At 37.0% G+C, this 20,428-nt stretch overlaps 1 protein-coding gene across 4 annotated transcripts in view; it reads left to right on the forward strand.

The window, feature by feature from the left end:
• PCGF5 (polycomb group ring finger 5) overlaps window positions 1–16,003 on the forward strand; it is a 117,624-nt gene extending 101,621 nt beyond the window's left edge. For 3 of the 4 annotated variants that reach the window (XM_046652667.1, XM_046652666.1, XM_046652665.1), the window contains exons 9-10: window positions 3,748–3,807; window positions 10,338–16,003. In XM_046652667.1, the coding sequence (XP_046508623.1) occupies window positions 3,748–3,807; window positions 10,338–10,385 (108 nt within the window). In that variant the 3' untranslated portion in view covers window positions 10,386–16,003. The remainder of the gene's footprint in view (window positions 1–3,747; window positions 3,808–10,337) is intronic. The other variant, XM_046652668.1, reaches the window with a different exon arrangement.
• The last annotated feature ends 4,425 nt before the right edge of the window (window positions 16,004–20,428 follow it).

The following is a 20,428-nucleotide window of genomic DNA, read 5'->3' on the forward strand; positions in this document are numbered from 1 at the left end:
TATATACACATATATACATATACACACACACAGATATATCTATATATATGTACACACACGTATATATACACATATATATACATATACACACACACAGATATATCTATATATATGTACACACACGTATATATACACATATATACATATACACACACACAGATATATCTATATCTATATATGTGTGTGCGTGTTCCTGGACATTCTATTTTGTTCTTCTGAGCCAGTGTTATCTCTACACCAGCATTACACATTATATAGCTTTTAAAATCTGATCACATAACACCCCTATCTAAAAACCCTTCAATTATCCATTTTCATTGGGATAAGTTTGAAGTCCAAACTAACTTATAAGGCAAATAGTTTGGCCTTCTAGATTGCTTTATGATGTGTATTAGTATCCATTAGGGCAAAGCTCATTATTATTCTTTTTAAGATTGTATTGGCTAGTTTTACCCATTTATTTTTTCAGGTGAGTTTGAGAATGGGATTGTGATTGGCATTATATTAAATTTCTAAGTTGAAACTAGAACTGGCATCTTTGTAGTTTTTTATTCTATTCAGTGCTGTGGGGTGTCTCCTCATATCTTCTGCTCTCTTCTATGTCTGTGAGTAAACTCTGTGGTTTTCTCCCCTCTTCATGTTGGCTGCTGCCTCTGCCCCTCTGGGTCTTTTGCCTCAGGAAAGGCTGCTCCATGTTCAGATCACCTCTTTACCTTGTCCTGTTTCTACACTTTTAGGAAGAATCTCGGGGAAATCAATTTTGTCCCCATTTCTCAAGAGCAGTGACATTATCTCCCTGTGCCATACAGCACCTGTGCCACTCCTTTCCTTTATCCTGGGGCAGTTCCACTTTAGGCTCAGCCTGTTTTCTATGGTCACTGCTCTTTTTGGATCCTTGTCTTTGTCGTGATGCATTTTTGAAAGATTTTTATCTTTAGTAATCAAATATCTGGTCAAACTTAGCTATCTCTTAGAAATTTTTCAGTTCATAACAGTATTCCCACCTCAAGACTTATACTCAAGATTGGCATTCATCTTTTGCTTATTAGTGGGAGAAAATGTACCCTTTTTTTTTAAAACCAGTGCTTCTCAAACTTTAATTCTAATATAAATCACCTGGGGATCTTGGTAAACTACATATTCTGATTCACTAGGTCTGGGGTGGGGCCCAAGATTCTGCACTTCTGACAAGCTCCCTGGGGATGCCCATGCATCTGACCTTTGGATCATCCTTTGAGTAATAGGATTTTAGGAGACATGATCCATGACCACTGGCTTGCCCTGTGGCTTCCACATCTATAAATTGAGGGTGTAGAATTACAGAATTAGATCTCGGTTTGGAAGGGACTTAGTTATCTAAACTAACCACCAAACTAGTGTATGGATCCTGTTTATAATATCCATACAGTGTTGATCACATTTTTTGAAACATAAATGGAATCATGTATTGTTCTGAAACTTCTTTCTCATTTGATAATATGTCTTGTAGAGAATCAATAAACTTTGAAATAATTCCTTGTAACAAGTTGATAGTATTCCATTTGTGTGACTGTAGCATAATTTGATTAGCATACTTCTTTGGTGAACATTTAGATTTTTTTCAACTTTATTGACATTACAAGCAATGCTGTATTCCAGTCCATATATCTTTTTGCACATTTGCAAGCATATTCATTGGCTAGATTCCAGATGTGAATTTACAAATAGTGTGCATGTTTTAAATTTTGATAGATGCTGACAAATTGCCATCTAAAAAGGTTTTAGCAATTTATAATCATACTGATAATATATGAGAGTGCCGTTTTCTGACATCCTCACCAACACTGCGTATTATCTATTTTGTATTTCTTCTGTGAAATTTCTTTTCATATCCATTGCCTTCATTTTTTTTTTTAGTTGTGATGTTTGTCTTTTTCTTATTGACTTCTGGGAGTTCTTTATGTATTCTGGATATTAATCTTTTGTTGTATATGTTGCACCTATTTCCTCCCAGTTGTGTCTTGCTTCCTAGTTTTGCCTCAGTTTTTTGATCCTTAAAATTTGGGTAACAATACCTATCTTGAAAATTTTTAGTAAGAATTAATGAAATATTATATAAGTACTTAACATAGTGCCTGACATAATAAATGTTAGTTATTTTATTAATAGCTTATGTATGTTAGCTTTTATTATTATTATAATTCTCTCCTCCCACACTTAGTCTCATCCCTAAAGGCTTACTGTTAATATCTTTCTATTCAGCCTCAGCTTTCATCACGAATTCCTGGGTATGCTCACCTTTTCCTGGGTATGCTGAGTACCCGCTCTCGATACAGCCCCTCTTTCCCAGATGATCCTGGTTGGTTTTAGCTCTTTCAGCAGCCCCTGCAAGTCCATACCTAAAGTTACTGCACCACGTCTGTTTTGCTTTGCTTTATTTGCATTATCAAGCAATTTTAGGAAAAGCAAGCAAACGTCTGTCTTGACTGATACCAAAGAGATTAACAGGAAAAGAAAATAATCACTTACTGAAATTGCCTTTTTCCACCTTAACCCTTTACTCTTGTTAAATGCTACTTGGGACTTGCATAGTTAGGCAAAGTCTCACAGGCCGGAGCTTGGGGCCTCTTCAGAGAGAAAGGGTGCAAGGATAGCAGTGCTAGGCTTGTCTTATAGCATGTTGATGAACCCTGTACAGAAATTCAGACACTGACTTCTACGGAAAAAATTGCAAGTCTTTTGGGGAAGTGGAAAATTTCTGAAATTTTATTTAAAAAGCTGTCAATATATTTGTTTCAGTGATTGCTTACTTAAATATTCTTTCAAAGTATATCTTTTTAAAAGCTGCTCTGGGATGTTAGATTTATCCTGGTTAATTTACACCTCACATATTTTTTATGTATTTTTTTTCATTTTGAAGTGGCATGCAATGTTGAATTCATATAATTGCAAAGTATATAAGTTTATGTTTTATAATCCTATTACAATTAAAATAATTTTATGGTTAATAAGTATTTAGCATGATATTGAAAAAGATTTGGAAATGATTTTTAATATGCATGGTTAAACTGTTAAAAGTTAGTGAATTTACAAATAATCTACTCAGTAGTTTTAAAATATGTTCATTCATTGATTTACTCATAAAACATTTTTTGAGTGGGTGCCGTGTACCAGTTCTGGGCCTTAGCTATTAAGACTGCAAATGTGAAGAACATATAGACTCAGGGTGCTCACAATCTGATGCTGTTTAAGGAGATACAGAGACTAAGAACCTAATCTGAGCAATGTACAGAACGTAATCTAAAAGACGATGGATCCCTCCCAGGTTGAGGCGGGTGCCGTGCCCCTCTCAGAGCTCGGAGCTCCTAACACTGTTACTTTCAGGGGTGGTTGAAGAGGGGATCTAGGAGAGATTAGCACAGAAAGGGATGGAAGAAAGAGGGTGCCCTCCGTGATTGAAGAGGTGAGGGTTTTCCCAAGGAGTTCGTATTTGAAGAGGAGAAGGAAAGGATAGGCCACCATTTTGATAAATATTTGCAGAATATTAACAAAACTCATATACTAAAATTATTTCAAGCTAAATTTTACGAGTTGCTAAGTTATTAAAATCTCTTTCTTCCCCAAAAACAACTACCATATTTTGGAAAGTGTTTACTGAAAATTAATCATGTTGACTCATGTTTGACGTTAAAATATTTTAAATAATCAGTTTTAAATATGTATCCAGTTGTGGATGCCTCTTATCTGATGAGTTCATCTCCTCCGCAGTTTCGGTGTCTGAACTGCTCAGCTTCGCAAGTCTGCTCTCAGGATGGCCCTTTATATCAGGTAAGAGGCACTCACGACGGTACATATGACCCTAATGATGCCCACCATCATGGGGATTGCTTCATCCCAGACTCAAGTTCCAATGACATGTAACTTTGCAAAACTAGTATTTATTTGAGCTACAAAACTTCATCTTTTCTAGTCCCCAAAGTTTCCCACTATTTTAGTTGTCTTGAATTATCTATTTAATTTTACTGAACTAAAAATGAAATTATAAATGTTAAGACCATTATTTGTGAGTCAGGAATTGTTAATAATTATCAGTTTCAGCCCTTGAGAAATCTCTGCTCCTTACCGAACACTTCTTTGTATAAGTGTTTTGTTTTTTTTTTAATTAATCATTCACCCACAAGTGAAAGGTAAAATATGCCCGACTAGGTGAAGCTAACTTAGGGCAATAGCTCACTGTAATTGTGAGCTTGCTTAATAGGCCCTGCCCTGTGCACTTGAATGGGGTTAATTACTCTTTTAATACAGAAATGAGTTAAGTGAACTAACTTAATAATGCACCCAGAAAACTTGAACATGGATCTGAGGAAAGTTTATCTAATAAAAATATGTTGTAAATGTTCAAAAACAGGAGAGACTAAGTGTAGTATAGTAAGGATTACTGTTGAGTACAGAGATGATCTGTGATCAACCTTAATCCATATATTAATTATAGCAGTTCTTAAAAATCTGCATTGTTCTTTTATCCCAGAAATTAGCCTTCATCCTTGTTTCCTTGAAGCCAAGAAAAGAGAATTGTAATCATATAACTAATAACTAGCAATCTTACTCCAAAGTTGCAGTTTTAGGGTTAGGGTGAACACGCAAACGAATGTGTGCTAAGTATTAAAAGAACCACTTCAGATCATTAATCAAAAATGTTAAATTAGCAGTTTACCCAGAATTTCCCTCAGTCTTATTGTCAGTGCTGTGATATGGACATCCCCACACCCGTCATTAAAATGTGTGCTTTTTAATATACACTGGTTAAGTCCTGATTTTTTTAGCAATGGAGTAAGCAAATTTAACAATTTTAAAGGCCGAGAGAAAATCATTCAGGGAAAAAAAAGTCATCCTCTTTACATTATGCAGTTAAGGGTGAGGAGTGAGTAAATAATTTAACTGAGCTGGTGAGATTTGTATGTATCTGAAGTGTTTAGATGTTTCATGCTTTTAGCCTCACAGCTGGTTTGGGGATAATGAATTGTAATGCTTCCCTTGCCTTTAGCTGTAACTCATTTGTACATGGTTCTTTGCTTTTGCTCTTGGCACTGATGTCTGCTTATTTCCTTAGAAATAAAGATGTTCTTAAACTCTTATCTAAAGTATTAGAGAACAACTGGAATAAGGCCAAATTTTCAAAAATCCACACAAATTTTCCTTTCTTTCTTCAACACTTCATTATAGATTACAGTCCTGTCAGAAAGTTGAAATTGTCATTGATAGGATGCACCTTTAGTCAAAAATTACCTAGAAAATTTTGAGGAAAAAATTAGCACTTTTTTATTATAAGAAAATATTATGTATATAATGCTATTAACTTTTAAATTTTGTGAAAATTCCCAGAAATGGACAGTTTTCTAGGAAAATACCAATGGAATAAAATTTACCCAAGAAGAAAGAAAACTTAAATCACTGAGTCAGGAAGGACATTAAAAAAAATTACTAAAGAATTACTTCCCTTTTTCAAAGGATACCTAAATAGTTTTGTGGTCACATTCTCTCAAACTTTCAAGGAATAGATCATTCCTATTGCAAATTGTTTTAAATTATTGAAAAAGATGGAATTCTTCCAAATCCATTTTACAAAGGTAACATAATCTTGATAGCAAAAACTGACTCCAATTAGAAAACTAGTATCAAATCTCATTTTGAACATAAATACAAAGAAATAATATACTAAAAGAATAATAAACCAAGACCAAATAGTATTTTTATCAGAAATGCAAGAATGGCTTAATATTGGGGGGAGGGAAGTTATACATATATATATATATATATATATATATATATATATATATGTAATATATTAGAAACATTTTATACACACACACTAAGTCAAATAAAAATCATCAGTAGATGCTGAAAGGGCATTTGATAAACTTTAATGTTAAGTCCTAATTTTTCCTACCAGCTTATTTTGAAAATTTTCAAAACAAAAAAGTTGAAAGAACAATACAAAGGAAGATTTTTTACTTTTACTTACAGTTACCAGTTAACATTTTGCTACATATTCCGCTTCCTCTTTCCCTCTCTTCCTCTTCCCCTCTCCTAATCTTATTAATCTCTTTGTAAATGTATCTATTGTTTCTTTGTGGAACTATGGGAAAGTAAATTGCAAGAATCAGGACAGTTGACCACTAAGTCCTTCAGCATATATTTCCTAAGATCAAAGACCTTCTCATATATAACCAAAACACCACGTCACGCACCAGAACTTTAAATAGGATATTAAATATTATAGAGAGATCAATTATCCCCTTAATTAAATTATGAAGCTTAACATAGTTCCAAACACACTTTTACCAGATTCTTATTTAACTGGACAAAGTCGGTCATTCTAAAGTTCGTCAGGAAATATGAACTAGTGCTCCTGGTCAGCCACATTTTTAAACGAGTAGTTGAGGGCACGTGCACTGCCACATACAAAATGTATTCTAAAGCTGAAGTAATTAAAATAGGGTTCTAACTTAAACAAAGACTTGTCAATAAAAAGAATAGCTCAGGAACAGACTCTAGTATGTGTGAATCTACAAAGAGTATTTCAAATCAGTGGAGGAAAAAAATATTCGTTTAACAAACATCCATTGAGTGCTTAGCTGTGCACTGGGCACTTTGTTAGGCCCAGGGGACACAGAAGTAAAAATGAACAAAATTCTTTGCCCTCATGGAGCTTACACTCTAATGATGGTAACAGGAGAAAAATGAGTAAAATGTGTAGTGCTAGAAGAAAAATTAAAGTAATTAGAGTATTTTAGATAAGTAGCCAAGGGAAAACCTCTTTGAGGTGGTGATTTTTGATCAAAAAGAAGCGAGAGAAATAGCACGTGTCTATCAGGAGTAGGCGCTCCAGGCGGAGGGGACACGATGCAAAGATCCGAGGAGTGGTCCTGTCTCGTTGTTTGTGGACTGCTGGAAGAGACAAGAGTTGGCGGGGGAGTTGGTGAACTCAGAGCATAGACGTTGGGGCTGGGTGTGATCTAGTAGGTCTGTTTTCAGTAAACTGTACTGAGACTACTGGGGTAGTGAAGGGGGGGGGTTTCAATCCATACCTCACATTATATGAGTTCTCATGGCTCACAAAGGGAAATGTTAAAAATCATACCAGCTGGGCCGGCCCGGCTGCACAGCGGTTAAGTTCGCACGTTCCGCTTCGGCGGCCTGGGGTTCACTGGTTCCAATCCCGGGTGTGAAACTGGCACCACGTGTCAAGCCATGCTGTGGTGGACGTCCCACACATAAAATAGAGGAAAATGGGCACGGATGTTAGCTCAGGGCCAGTCTTCCTCAGCAAAAAGAGGAGGATTGGCGGCAGATGTTAGCTCAGGGCTAATCTTCCTCAAAAAAGAAAGAAGAAAACATAGTTGAATAATCTCAAAGTGGGAATGGCCTTTCTCACTGTGTATGTAAAAGGGAAAAGAAGACAAACTGAGTTGACCGTTAATATTGAAAAGTACATAGCAAAAATACCATAACTAAGGAAATGTTTGCAATGTATGACAGGACGGTTTAATGTCCTTAATGCATAAGAATTCATACAAATCTCTAAGACAAAGTTCAACTTTCCATAGAAAAATCAGCAAAAGACGTGATTAAGCAAGTCACAAAAGAAGGAAACAAAACTGGCTAATAAGCATACAAAAATGGTTAACTTCTTTAGAAGTCAAGAAATGAAAGAAGAGATAAAACACTATTTCATGCTTATTAAATTGCCATATTAAGAGGGAAGAAAGGATAGTACTCATTATTGATGAGGTTATTGATGAGGCTATTGAAGAATGAGCATTTATATTTCCTTTGGAGTAAAAATAGAACTTTTTAAAAGTCCAGTGTGACAGTATTTATCAAAAAGCCTTTTAAAATGTGTTTGCTGTTGGGACCAGCAGTTCCACTTCTAGGAACCAACCCTGGGAGGGGTGGGGAGTGGAGAATAGATCATTGGGTGAAGATTATTTGTAATAGCAAAAAAAAAAAAAAGAAAGAAAAAGAAAGAAACTAAAATACACTGCAAAAGATTTATTAACAACTTATGATTCATTTCTATACATTATATACAGCCTTTAAAAATAATGTTGGGCCATATTAAATAGTATAGAAATAAATTTATGGAATTTTTAAATGGATAAAAGTATTTACCAAGCAATATGTGTAGCTGATTCCAGTTTTGAAAAAAAAATACGTACATAGACAAAAAGACTAGAAGGACATACACTAAAATGATTATGGTGGTTAACTTTGGATGGTGGGATTTAAATGATTTTTCTTTTTTTCTTGGTGCTTTTCTGTATTTTCCAAATCTACAGTAAAACCAACTTACCTTTGCTTTTTAAGAAAAACTGTACATCAGTCAGTGTTACCATTTTCTAAAGTTATCACATTTGAAATATATACTTTATATACTTTAGAATTATCTGTTCTTTATTTTAGTACATGATGAGACTGAGGACTGGGAACTCACAAAATGCGGGTCCATTCAGTGCACTCACTCAACACTCAGAGGAGTGAGATGCCGTATTTCATTATAGTGAGTGCACTGCCATTTTATCTCAGAAAGCAGGCTGAAACCCAAATAGAACTTAAAGTTATCTTCACAATTTCCAGTATTGTAACTCATTCCAATAAAATTATTAAACTTCATATGTATCATAGAACAAACACAAATAATTACTTGGAGGGGAAAACAAAACCATTTTCAGCCAAAAACTGGGGAATCCCAACCAATGATAACCAAGCCATTTTGCCTCGCTCACTACCTTCATCCTAGTAGAACTGGTGATGGATTCTTGTCTATATCATGAATGGATTATAGAAGGAGTGACTTAGGAATGAAAAGCAAAGCTGGAAAGATTGTTATCCTGCAGAGGCACGCCGTGGGCTGGGGTTGGGTAGAAAGGAAATGAGTGAAATTAGGGTGGACTGTCTAGGTAACAGTCTCGAAATCTGGCTGAGCTCTGGAAAACCCAGGGAGTTTTGTAAAATACAGGTTTCTGTGCTACATTCCCAGATACTCTGATTCACAGGGAACACAATAAAGTTTAAAATAAAAAACAAGTAAACAAAATTTCAACCAAAATAGATTTAGACCATGGAAACCCTGAGAGACTGAGAATTTTAATCCAGCCCTTAGAAAACTGGCAGTGACATCACCTACTTCTTCAACTGGAAGAGCAAGACGTAGGGATTTTCATTCCTACCCTCCAGTCCCTTCCTGAGCCTGAAGGAAGAGAGACTTCAACACTGGGTCTCCTCCGTTTGTGATATGTAACTTAGCTGTGATAGTACAGAAACGGTTATTTTCAGTCTATCCCTCTCGTCTATGTGAAAGCATACACAGTTCTCTGTACTGGATTTTTGTGTTCACCCTCACTAAGATGAAGGGGAAACAGTCAGCGGCCACTTCAGCCCTTTCTTGGTTTCATGAAAATAGCTCCTCAAAATTTCATTTTAAAAAAGGAAATCTGCAGCTTTAAGAAAAGGAAAACCAGTAGTTCCCCAGACCCTTTCTGACTTTGTGATGTTAGGGTTCTATGTGATATGATAAAATAGAGGGTAAAAACAGATGCAGAAGTAGTCGTGTGGCATACGCCTTTTATCCGCAGAAGCTGTTTCCTCCCCAGTACCGTTTGTTGATGTCTGTTACCTTTTCTGCATAAAGCAACATGAAGGACGATCTGAACCATTCAGTTATATAATAGTCAAATCAAATATTTAATAGTGCTAACTGACTGTTGAAAGGAGGCAGTAACCTACATGTTTCATGTAACTACTAGCTACTTGCTTTTCAACATTTTTTAAAGGACCATTAAAATAAATTTTAAATGCTACAAAGAAAAATAGTGTCAAACTTACTAAAAACTGTGATTTGTGAAAACCTCTCCAGTTTCATAAATTCATAGCAGGAGGTCTCTGTTAATTTGTGACTCAGTGGGCCCTCACACACAGCAGCTCTCATGGAATCCAGCCTGCAGACCTGTCTTGTTCAGCCTCACAGGGTTAACGATTGAAATACCATTAAGCATTCAGTCCTCCACAGGCCCTGCATCTAAGTGTTATATTAGTACTATTCACATGTGCAACCAGTATGACATCTTTAGGCCTTTGAACTTGACCTTTGTTGCATAGAATGGAAAACTTGACTGAGTCTAGAAAAATAATGGCAATTTAAAAATAGTGTTTTAATAATATTTACAATCTTAATTGTCATAATCATTAGTACCAGAAAACATTGTAAATTATAATCCCAGATTCTTAAAGCCTTTATATGTTATCTGTGTTGTTTGATATAAACACAGACTTATTTATCATCTGTTTTTATTTTATAGTCATACCCCATGGTATTGCAGTATCGACCGAGAATTGACTTTGGTTAGACCAAGGGCCCTAGATGCCACTGAGATGAATCCTGCGCTGTTTGTTGACTCATCGGCAGATTGCACAGGGACCTGTGTGTGGACCAGAGGGACACAACCAGATTTCTCAGCATGCAAATAAGGCCATTGTCTGTCTCTAAATTGTCAGTTGCATTTATGTTGTTTCTATTAAGAGCAAACCAAGTGCCATTCTGCTACTGAACCATCCGCATAAGGTATCTGTGGTGTCTCACAGTGTACAATACACGTCACGGTGGAAACAAGTTAGCTGTGCAGCCATGATTCGGCCTTTGGAGTATTTTGCTTGCCTGTTCCAAGATTGTTCTAATGTTTAATTACACTAGTAATATGGCTCAATCTTTGTGGTGTTGCAGTTTTTACATACTTACTGTTTTATTAATTCTTGTTTAAATAGAGTACTGTACAAGAAACTAATAATTATTATATCTCGAAATTATTTTGTATGGGAAGTGTATCTAGAAAAGTGGTTTTTGAGCCACTGTCCTGTTCTTGGTAAGCTTTTTGTGTGCAAAATAGTTCACTCTTGAGTGTGCAAGTCCTTTTGGGAAGAATTCCAATTATTCTTTAACATTAGAGCACATTATAATTGTAGACATTTTGTCATATGTCTGTGTAGTCTACCAATTGCACAAGGAAGGCAGATTAGCCCTCCAGATCAAAAACATATGTGACTTCTTAGAGAGCTGAAGTTAGATTCACAACCATTCAAAATGTTGGCAGCTGATCACATTTACTTCTAACAAAATTAATGTGTAAGTAAGGTTAATCTTCTTTCATAATGCCTTATGACAAGCGGGTGCTGCTTCATGAAATGTCATTGTATGCCCATTTTATGTGTGCATCATTTTATTGTCACCCTCATTCAATGAGTACATGGTTTCTCTTTTTAAGTTGGCCTTAGGTGTGTGTCATTTGGCATGCAGAGGATTTTGATGATTTTAAAGATTAGGATTTTTAGAGCAGATAACATTAGCTGTTTTATGTATTTCAAAAATTTCAAAGCAATTGTAGATTAAAATTGTCACCTATCACATTTCCAAACCATATGCGTAAAATAGAATAAATGCAGTGTAGTAGATAAATACGCTAACCAAAATTAATGGTTTGAGGATATTTCATTTTAGATCCTGTAGTAATCAGGGGGAATGGGATTACCGTTTTATACATAAATTCCGTTAAGGTCTGAGCTGTGACAGTGTCTCTGATTTGGCGGTTCTGTGAAGTCTTCCATTCATTTTGAGATTAGTCTGCAAGTCAAAGAATGTCTTATCTTAAATTATATGAAGAACTTCATTTTAAACCTTTTAAAATTTACACTTGTTTTAAAAAATCTTCTTTGAAAATTAAGTTTTATTAATTGCTTCAAAATAAGTTAGCCTCAAACTTAGGAAAAAATCTTGAGTGTTAGGAAAAATATTTTGTTTTAGAAGTCTGACGAGCACAATCTGTGTGTTACACACATGGTTTTTATACTGTATACATGTAGACGTGCTACATTTTCCAGTAAAATGTATCACAAATTAATGCCTTCTGAATCTCAAAATGTACAACTCTAAGAAACAGTACAAAATACAGCTAAATTTTGATGCATTTCACAATATAAAAGGCTGAAACTTCATAATTATCTTTTCCGTCTATCTTTGTTTCAAGTAAAAAAGTTTATATTAAAGTTTTCTGTTGTTTTTGTTCTGACTTGTGAAAAAGGTTATGGCAATACTTTCTTGTTTCATTTTGTTAGATTGTGTTTGTGCTCGCAAGGGCTCATAAGCAGAATTTCAAAGGCAGATTTTTGTGAACTCTTTAAATGGTTGGAACAGACCATTACACTCAACCAAAAACTGAATTTACTCTAACTACAGAAATTATTTTGTCATGCTGTGAAATACAATTCCCTGACATCCCTAACAAACTGTAAAATTTATTATAAATTTGTCACATCAAGGTAATTAAAATAATGTTTTACATACGGAAGTTAATTTTAATTAACTTAACTCAGATTGAATTGAGAGTGCATTTTAAAAACCACAAATGAGACCTGGATGTTTTTGGGTCCCCAGCCAAAACGTACAGCCTTAAATGAGTTTTATATTCAAGATCTCTTTAAATTTGGCCTGTTGCCTCATCATATGTAATTTCATTATTTTCCAAGGAAATATATAGGAAGCAGTTATGGAATTGAGAATAGTTTTATATAAAATTCCTTTATTAATGTTAATGTATTAACATTTTTACTGAAATGCAATGGAATATGTGCCAAAATGTGAAAACTTACATAGAGAAGGGCATCAGTTGTCATTTGGGGAAAGGTACACATTTTATGATGGTCCTGAGTAATCCGGTGTTACTATTAGAACCACAGACTTCTTCAACCAACCTCTTTTGGTGTATTCAACTATCATTTTCTAAGTATGGGACTACTTTCGTGTCGAGTAATACACTAAATCCCCAGGTAATTATTCCCTAAGTCAGGATGTGGAATTTGTAAGAAACCAGGTATAGAAAAAATATACAGGCAACTTTTGTGGTTAGCTTTATAAACTTAGGGTGCTAATAAAACATTCTTTATCTCAATAACCTATAGGAATAATCCTCTGAATCTGCAAAATTGGAGAATAAAAATAAAATAAAGTTTTTCTTTAGCCTATTGTTCTTAAGGAATACACTGAAAGACCTTTACTTCCATAAAAGATTTTGTAATCTGTTTTCTCTGCCTTGGATATCATAGATGTAAATGGATCAAGGAACTTTGGATATAAACGCCACCTGTGGTTTATACTCATCACCTTAACTGAAGTCATCAATAAAAAAATAAACTAAAAGACTCATTAACGAGGCGATAATTAGGTCATTCATTCTGGGGTGCAGGTACCTTGGGTAATATCTTTTAACTACTTTTAGAAAAGTATATTATGTCTTTATTCATGGAAAATCTGTCCCATACTAATATGCAACATTTTATAAATTTAATGAGTTTGCTCAACTGTATTATACACTCAAGTGGAATCTAAATTTAAATGATTCTTTAAGGGGAAAAAAGTGTGTTATATACTATTGTGAACTGTTTAGCTTTATTGAAATATTTAAGAGAAAGTGCCTCATTGCTAAAGTGCATTTCTGTTTTAGATTTATTGCATACATTGAGTTATCTGTACCTGTCTCTTATGAATGGTTTCGTATCTAAATAGGCACTCATAAGAGTAATCTCTTTTTGAAAGATTTTCATAAGAAAATAGATATCGCCAAAGATATTTTACTGTTAATTAATAACCATGTTGGAGAGACAGTTTTAACAGTTTGGAAGTTGGAAATTTTTAGATTGCAATTTAATTTTATATAGTTAGGCAATAACCTTGATTAATAGCAAAACTTCACCAAAGAAAGGCTTTAAACTGAATTATCACAGATCAGTCAAATGCAGGTTTGTCTTGCAATAATCAGAGTACAGTTCCTTTCAAATATGTTCCTTGTTTTTCAGAACCATCTGACAGATTTTAGGAAATCCTCAAAGGTGAGAGAGATAAACACAACAAATAGCCTCCTTCTGGATGAAAAGTGCGAGAAATACATACTTTGAGAAGAAAATTGAAATTGAGGTTTTAAATTCTAATTTGAGAAGCTTTTTATTCCATGGAGGCAGTATAAACTAAAATTATGCTTATTTAGTTTCCTGAGTTCTCTGTAATATGGGAAATTTTGTTAAAGACAGACCTTGGGAAAAGTACCGACATGCTTACTTGTATAGAAAATAGTATATTCTATTGGACTTACATAAGTAAGTGCTTTTTCTGTAATTAAAACAAAATCTTCATGAAAGCCTGTTTTTCTTCCCTTAAAAAGTAACTCTTTGTCTTGTTTCTCAGCAATGGCTTTATTGTCATTAGCATTTAGCCATACAGCCAAATCTGGCAAAATGGGTCCCAGATCAAGAGCATATACATCAAGTTAAGCACTCTCCCTACACCGTTCCCTTTGGGCGCTCCTGGAGTGGGCACCTTAAAGGTGAAGCGCATGTTGTGAAGTCTTTATGATAGACCACTAGGTGAGCCTCCTTGCATAGGATAAAACTCTATGACATGCTCTGGTTTATCAGAAGGAAGTTTTCAGCAGGCTGTTTTATACCAGTAAGACGTTGGTTGGTTGTAGGAATTACAAAAATGAATGAGTTTGCCATACTTTAATTTTATGGATTAGAAACACAAAAACGTGAAATGCTATTATTATTTTAAGATATATATCCCTACAATTAGGAGCATAACATGTCCCAGATCTAGTTTATGAAAAATTGAAAGATACACTAGAGACTCAGAAACCCTTTCAAAGCACAAAATAACCAGCTGTTTCTGGATTTGCTTGATGGGCCTAGTTCACTAGTATTTTAATGGAAAAACATCAGATTGAAAATTCATTAAAATGTGTTTAAATATACATTACAGGGTTTTCATAATTTTCTTTTTCTTAAAGCAATGGCATTTTCCCAAAAATTTAAAGTGATTCTCTTCCTAGTGTAATGTAGTTTTCACAAATAGTGTGTTTACTTGCTGTCCTTACTATATTTTCAAATAGAATCAAAATGCTTGAGCACTTCCTTTTCAGAAAGTTATGAAATTAAACTTATTATTTTAAATGCTCACTAAAATGTGTCTGTACTCATTATGCCTTTTCTAAGGTTCAAAACCAAGACATTGTTCAGAAATGCTTTTTAATTTTAATTATCTTTAAATCTAGAGTCAAGCAAAACAGATATACGTTAAATACCGGTCTAGTTTTCTTCCACCTCTCAGAGCTTCATGGAATAAGAAACTGATCTAGTACAAGTGAATATTGGACATTTCTGGGCAATGTGGAGATAGTAAACAGGTCATTTCTCCGTAGACTTCCCATCAGTCCACTGGCACAGGAGTTCTACACATTAAAAGTGTAATGGGATCAGCCTAACATTGTTTGGGGTCGGTTTTCTTTTGCTGTATTTTTAGAACGGGGTTGGGGGCCTAAGTGTCCTTATGAAGCTGTGGTCCACGACAAGAGCTTGTGGGGGGAGCGCCAGTCTTCTGCGTTCCTGCATCTGGCAACACAACAGCAAGCATCCGTTTTTAATAGAGTCGCCCTCACATTAAATAAAACCATCATAGAGTATATTGTACAGTTATGTTGCTAATTTTCCTTTGAAATATAAAATATTTTAAGCTTTTTTTGTCAAAAGTGGTAACATCTTAATACAAATAAAAACCTTTTTGTGGTTGTAAGATTTAGCTTATAAATCATTCAAATTGAAGTGAAAGAATTACCAGGTCATTGTTAATGACTTAGTCTATTAAGAATATATGTATTTTTGTAAAGGAAAAGCACTTGTAGATATTTAATCAGTACAAGATATATGTCTGTTTTGCAGAAATAAAATGCTGCTTAGAGATTCTCTTTAAATGTTTTTTATTTTTGTGCTCAAATGTATTTTCTGTTGATCTGTGGAATGTTCTGTACAAAGCTGTATGGTTGTTCTGTTGGGCTAGATACTTTTGTTTTTTAAAATCTGGACTTAGCCAAGTATATTTGACCATGTTAAAAACAGTATCTTTGTTATTAAAAATTTGATTGCATAATTTGCTGTCTCCTGTGATCCTTAATATTAGTAGTTACAGATTGCAGCCTCTATTAAAGTGTCTCTGTTAAGTACTGCTGTAGCAAATTTTAGTGAAGTTTTTGACTATTTGAGATCAACCATTTTCTGAAGATTCTTGAGCTGTTTAGTTAAGATGGCAGACTGCCCCTCAAATAATACTCGAGGTGGACACACACACACTTTAGAACAATTTCTCATTTTGTTAATCAAATCCAAATAATCTTTTGAAAGTAATTGGGTATCAAAGAAAGGCCCAAGTGAGTTGAAAGAAAGATTGCTTCCTCCGGCCAGTTACATAACAGCCTTGTATTAGTAAGACTTTTCATGTACACTTGCCGCAGGAATTCTGGTTCAGCTAAAGTAGGACAGTCAAGTCAGGAAAGCTCTGCCCCATTATGACTTTGATGCCTGAAGCTTTGCTTTATGTTAGTGATACCACGGAGGTGGCTAGAAACCCCAGGCATTCAGTGAGAGATGGAAAGCAGCATTTCTGAGCAGGATTTGACTCCTTCCATCTTTTAGCTTCATCTTCAAGGCTGCTGCAGAGTGGGAAAGAATATGGAGGTCTGTGCATGGGAAGTGCTCAGAAATGTAGCACACGTTACTTTTATCACATGGCATTGGCCAAAACTTACATGGCCTCACTTACCTGAGGTGAAGGGCTCAGGGAAGGCTGGAAGACATAGTCAAGCCATGCCCCAAGGAGAAGAAAACCAGTTTTGTGACCTGCTAATCAATCTGCCACAGCTCCACTTGAGAAAATGGGTCACAGTTTACCCAGTTCTTAGAAGAGTTTTTTCAACACGGGCTCAGCGGTGATCTTTTCACTGGTTTAGAAAGGTATGGAGGAGTCGCACTCCAGCTAGGCCTGAGAAGCTGGGGAGCTGGCCTCTGCTTTTTATGTGGCTGGGGAATTTGCAGGCAGTGTTTTGCTGGAAGCCACATAGAACCCTGCTTGACACCCAAAACTCTGCCATGGGATTTGGGGTGCCAGAAGTGCCACAGTAACAATCAAATGAAGAATCATGCCCAGAAAGGACAAAGAGGCACCAAATGGTCACCAGCTCCCACCAGCGGAAGCCCCCTTCCTCCAAAGCCCAGTCCAGATCCCATCAACTCCAGCAGGTTTATCCCGACCCTCTCCCTCTTCTGTAACACTTTTATCACAACCACAACAACTGGAGTGCTGTGTCCTCCCATTAGATTACGAACTTTGAGAGGGTTGTTGACAGTCACTGTGGCATAGCCCAGCCCTCACATGGCACATTTACATACTGACACCGATAAAACCCTAGTGAAGAATCCAGATTTCAGAAAGCAGGGGTAATGCTGAGAGAATGGTCTCCAGCTGTTTCCTTAACAGTCTCCTGGCCTCATTCCTCTTCTTAAAATGACATCAGTCATATTGGATTAGAGCCCCACCCTTATAACTTCATTCAACCTTTATTACCTCTTTAAAAGCCCTATTAAAAACAGTCACCTTCTAAGATCCTGAGGTTTGGGAGGACATTACTCAGTTCATAACAGCCATATGGTGCCCCATCAACCTGGGCTCATGTGCAGGGTCATTCTGTTGTATAACTTGGGGAAATTAAGCTGGCTGAGTCTCAATTTCCTCATTGGTAAAGCAGGAAGAGTAATAACTTATAGGTTTGTGGAGGAAGGAGAGGCCATAGAAAGTGCTCAGAGCAAGAAAGAAGAAGAAATTAACAAAGGACAGTGCAATTGTTTTCCATCTCTATCTGATCATCTGCAAATGGCAACTCAGTATAACATCAATGTTCTGATTTGCTGTGAGCTAAAATACTGTCAACTCAACTCTTGCTTGCTTAGAGCTATTCCAATAACATGGTAGCTCATAAAACTCATTCCCACTGAATATGCTTGGAGTCAGGTACCTGAGGGTTACTGTAAATATTCAGGAAGAACATGGTTTACCCTTCAAACTTGGTCCCAACACAGATACAGATGAAGTTAATCCAGGCATCGTTATTCGTTTGTTAATTTGCTGTTTTCTCATTTAAGCTGAGGGGTGACTCAAGGTTTGCAAGGATGTATGAGCTTGTTTTGCAGAAGAAAAAGAACGCCTTTAAGGAAGTTACGATCACCAGATAACCAGCCCCCAGCTGCCACTGGTGCCCAGAAGCCTGGTTGCCCACGGGCTTATCTGGAGTGAAAGGAACACAGACTTCCCATTTTTTCTCCAAAACTGCTCCTCCCAAGCCCCTTAGCTCTAAAAAGACCCCCTGCTTTCTTCTTTTGTTGAGGCAGATTTGAGAGAACCTATCCTCCCACCTTCTTGTTTTGGCCAGTTCAAATTAACCTTTCTCTACCTCCAAGCACCAGTGTCTCAGTGATTGGCTTACTGCACATTGGGCACATGGACTTGAAATTAAGAGGTTCAGTTTCATGCTAATACATCAAGGACCCAGCACAGAGTCTAGCACATAGTAGGCACTTTACAAATGTCTTCCCTGTCTCTCACACTCAATCATCAGAACAGACCTATGAGGTAGGCATTCTTAGCCCAATTTTAATAATGTGAAAGCGAATCTAAACAACTCATAATCACCAAAGATGTATTTCAGTCTCCAACGCATTCCTTTCTTTTTCCAAGGGCAATTCTGTTCTCAGGGGCACTGGCTTTGGATCAGAGAGCTGAGAGATCTAGAGAAGATTGCACCCAGGCCCTCCTGACTGCTCTACACTGGATTGCATAGAGGATAAACACTTGGCAGCCAGTGTGCCTAAGATGACACAGCATGTATGTCCTTCCCATAGCCAACACATTGTTTTGAGCACCCTCTGTATACCAGGTACTGTGCCAGGCTCTAGGGAGACAGGTGGTGAACCAAACAGATTCCACCTTTACACTAATGGAGCCTCCAGGATGAGGAGGAGATAGACATTAACACACAATAAACACATAATAAGAGTGGTAAGTGTTCTAAAGAAAATAAATTCTATGAGAAAGAATGGGAGGTCTAGACCTTTCTGAGAAAAGGACATTTAAATGAAGACCTGAAAGATAAGCTGGAGCTAGCCAGGTGAAGAGCAGAGGAAAGAACATTCCTGAAAAAAAGATAGGAGCAATTGGAGTTCAGTGCAGCCCAGCCACGTGCGGAAAGCCAGCGCAGCTGGGGGGTGACAAAGAGGAGGGCGATAGGAGAGGATTCTGGAGAAGACGGCAGATGCCAGAGCACCTAGACACGTTTAGGCCCAGTTTAAAAGCTTGTGTTTTATTCAGAGCACAGTAGAAAGATTTTAAACAGGGGATTACATCAACTTGTTTATATTTTTAAGTTATTGGGGGAGCTGTGTGGAGAATAGATTGTAAGGGATTAGAGTCTAGAATAGAAATGGGAACAGGTGGGAAGCCTAGAAGAGTAGTCCAGGTAAGGAAAAACAGAAGGGTCCCAGACAGCATTGGTGGTCCTCAAGATGAACACAAGTGGCAGTGGAGAAAAGTAGGGTTCTTTGCACATATCACCCCCTACTCCAGCCGCAATGGGCCTAAATTCAATGTAATCTAAGTTTTTAGGTCATGGGTGAAGTTCTAGATGGGGGTAGGGAATTCAGACAGAAGGGTGGGAAGAAGCCACGGGACCTGAGAGAAGCAGCCACAGCCAAACTCCCACCACTTCCTTAGGAAACCTGGAGTGGGAGGGTGGCTAGAGCAGGGGAAGGGAGGCGAGCTCTGTTTGGAGCGCGTGGGAGAAAGGATCCTGAAAACTCTTCTCCACCAGGCCCATCCTGATGACCAGGGCTCCCAGAGAATCTGCTGCCTTGCTGGTTGGAGCACCCAGCCTTGCCCAGCGAGGCCCCTCCTTATCCCTCCAGGCCTAGCCACCAGCACCTGCTCAGGGTGCCTTCTTCAGGAGCCACCCACTCTCCCTCTCCAGAAGTGGTCCTTGCCTGCTCTTCCTCCATAGCCCTTTCCACAGCCCAGTTTTGTCACAGGCGTTGGAGCCATACAGCCCTGGATCCCAGTCTGGGTTCTACCACCACTTAACTGAAGGATGGGTAGATTACCTAACATCTCCTCAACGGTGAATGAGACACTACTGTAAATGTAACGTAAACTAGCAGAACTCACGAGATGTAACTACAACACCTACTTATTTAATTTGTGTCTCTCACAGTCCCCTTCCAGTGGATGAAAACGTCAGCAGTCCCAGGTCTTCCTTAGCACATGAACTTACAAACCACCATCTCAATTCAGAAACCAGAATGTCTAGTCTAGAATATTAATCAACGCTTCAATATTCATTTGAAGGTTACACTCCTTCCCTAACTGGGGGCCTGGTAAAGGGTCATCTTCCTTCCAAAAATGGAGGGTGGTCAGTTTTCCTCCCTTCCCTCCCCTCCACCCTTTATGTACATGGTCAAGGAGGAGGGGAAGCGG

This window comes from Equus quagga, chromosome 2 (assembly GCF_021613505.1).
Source record: "Equus quagga isolate Etosha38 chromosome 2, UCLA_HA_Equagga_1.0, whole genome shotgun sequence".
In the NCBI taxonomy this organism is placed as follows: domain Eukaryota; kingdom Metazoa; phylum Chordata; class Mammalia; order Perissodactyla; family Equidae; genus Equus; species Equus quagga.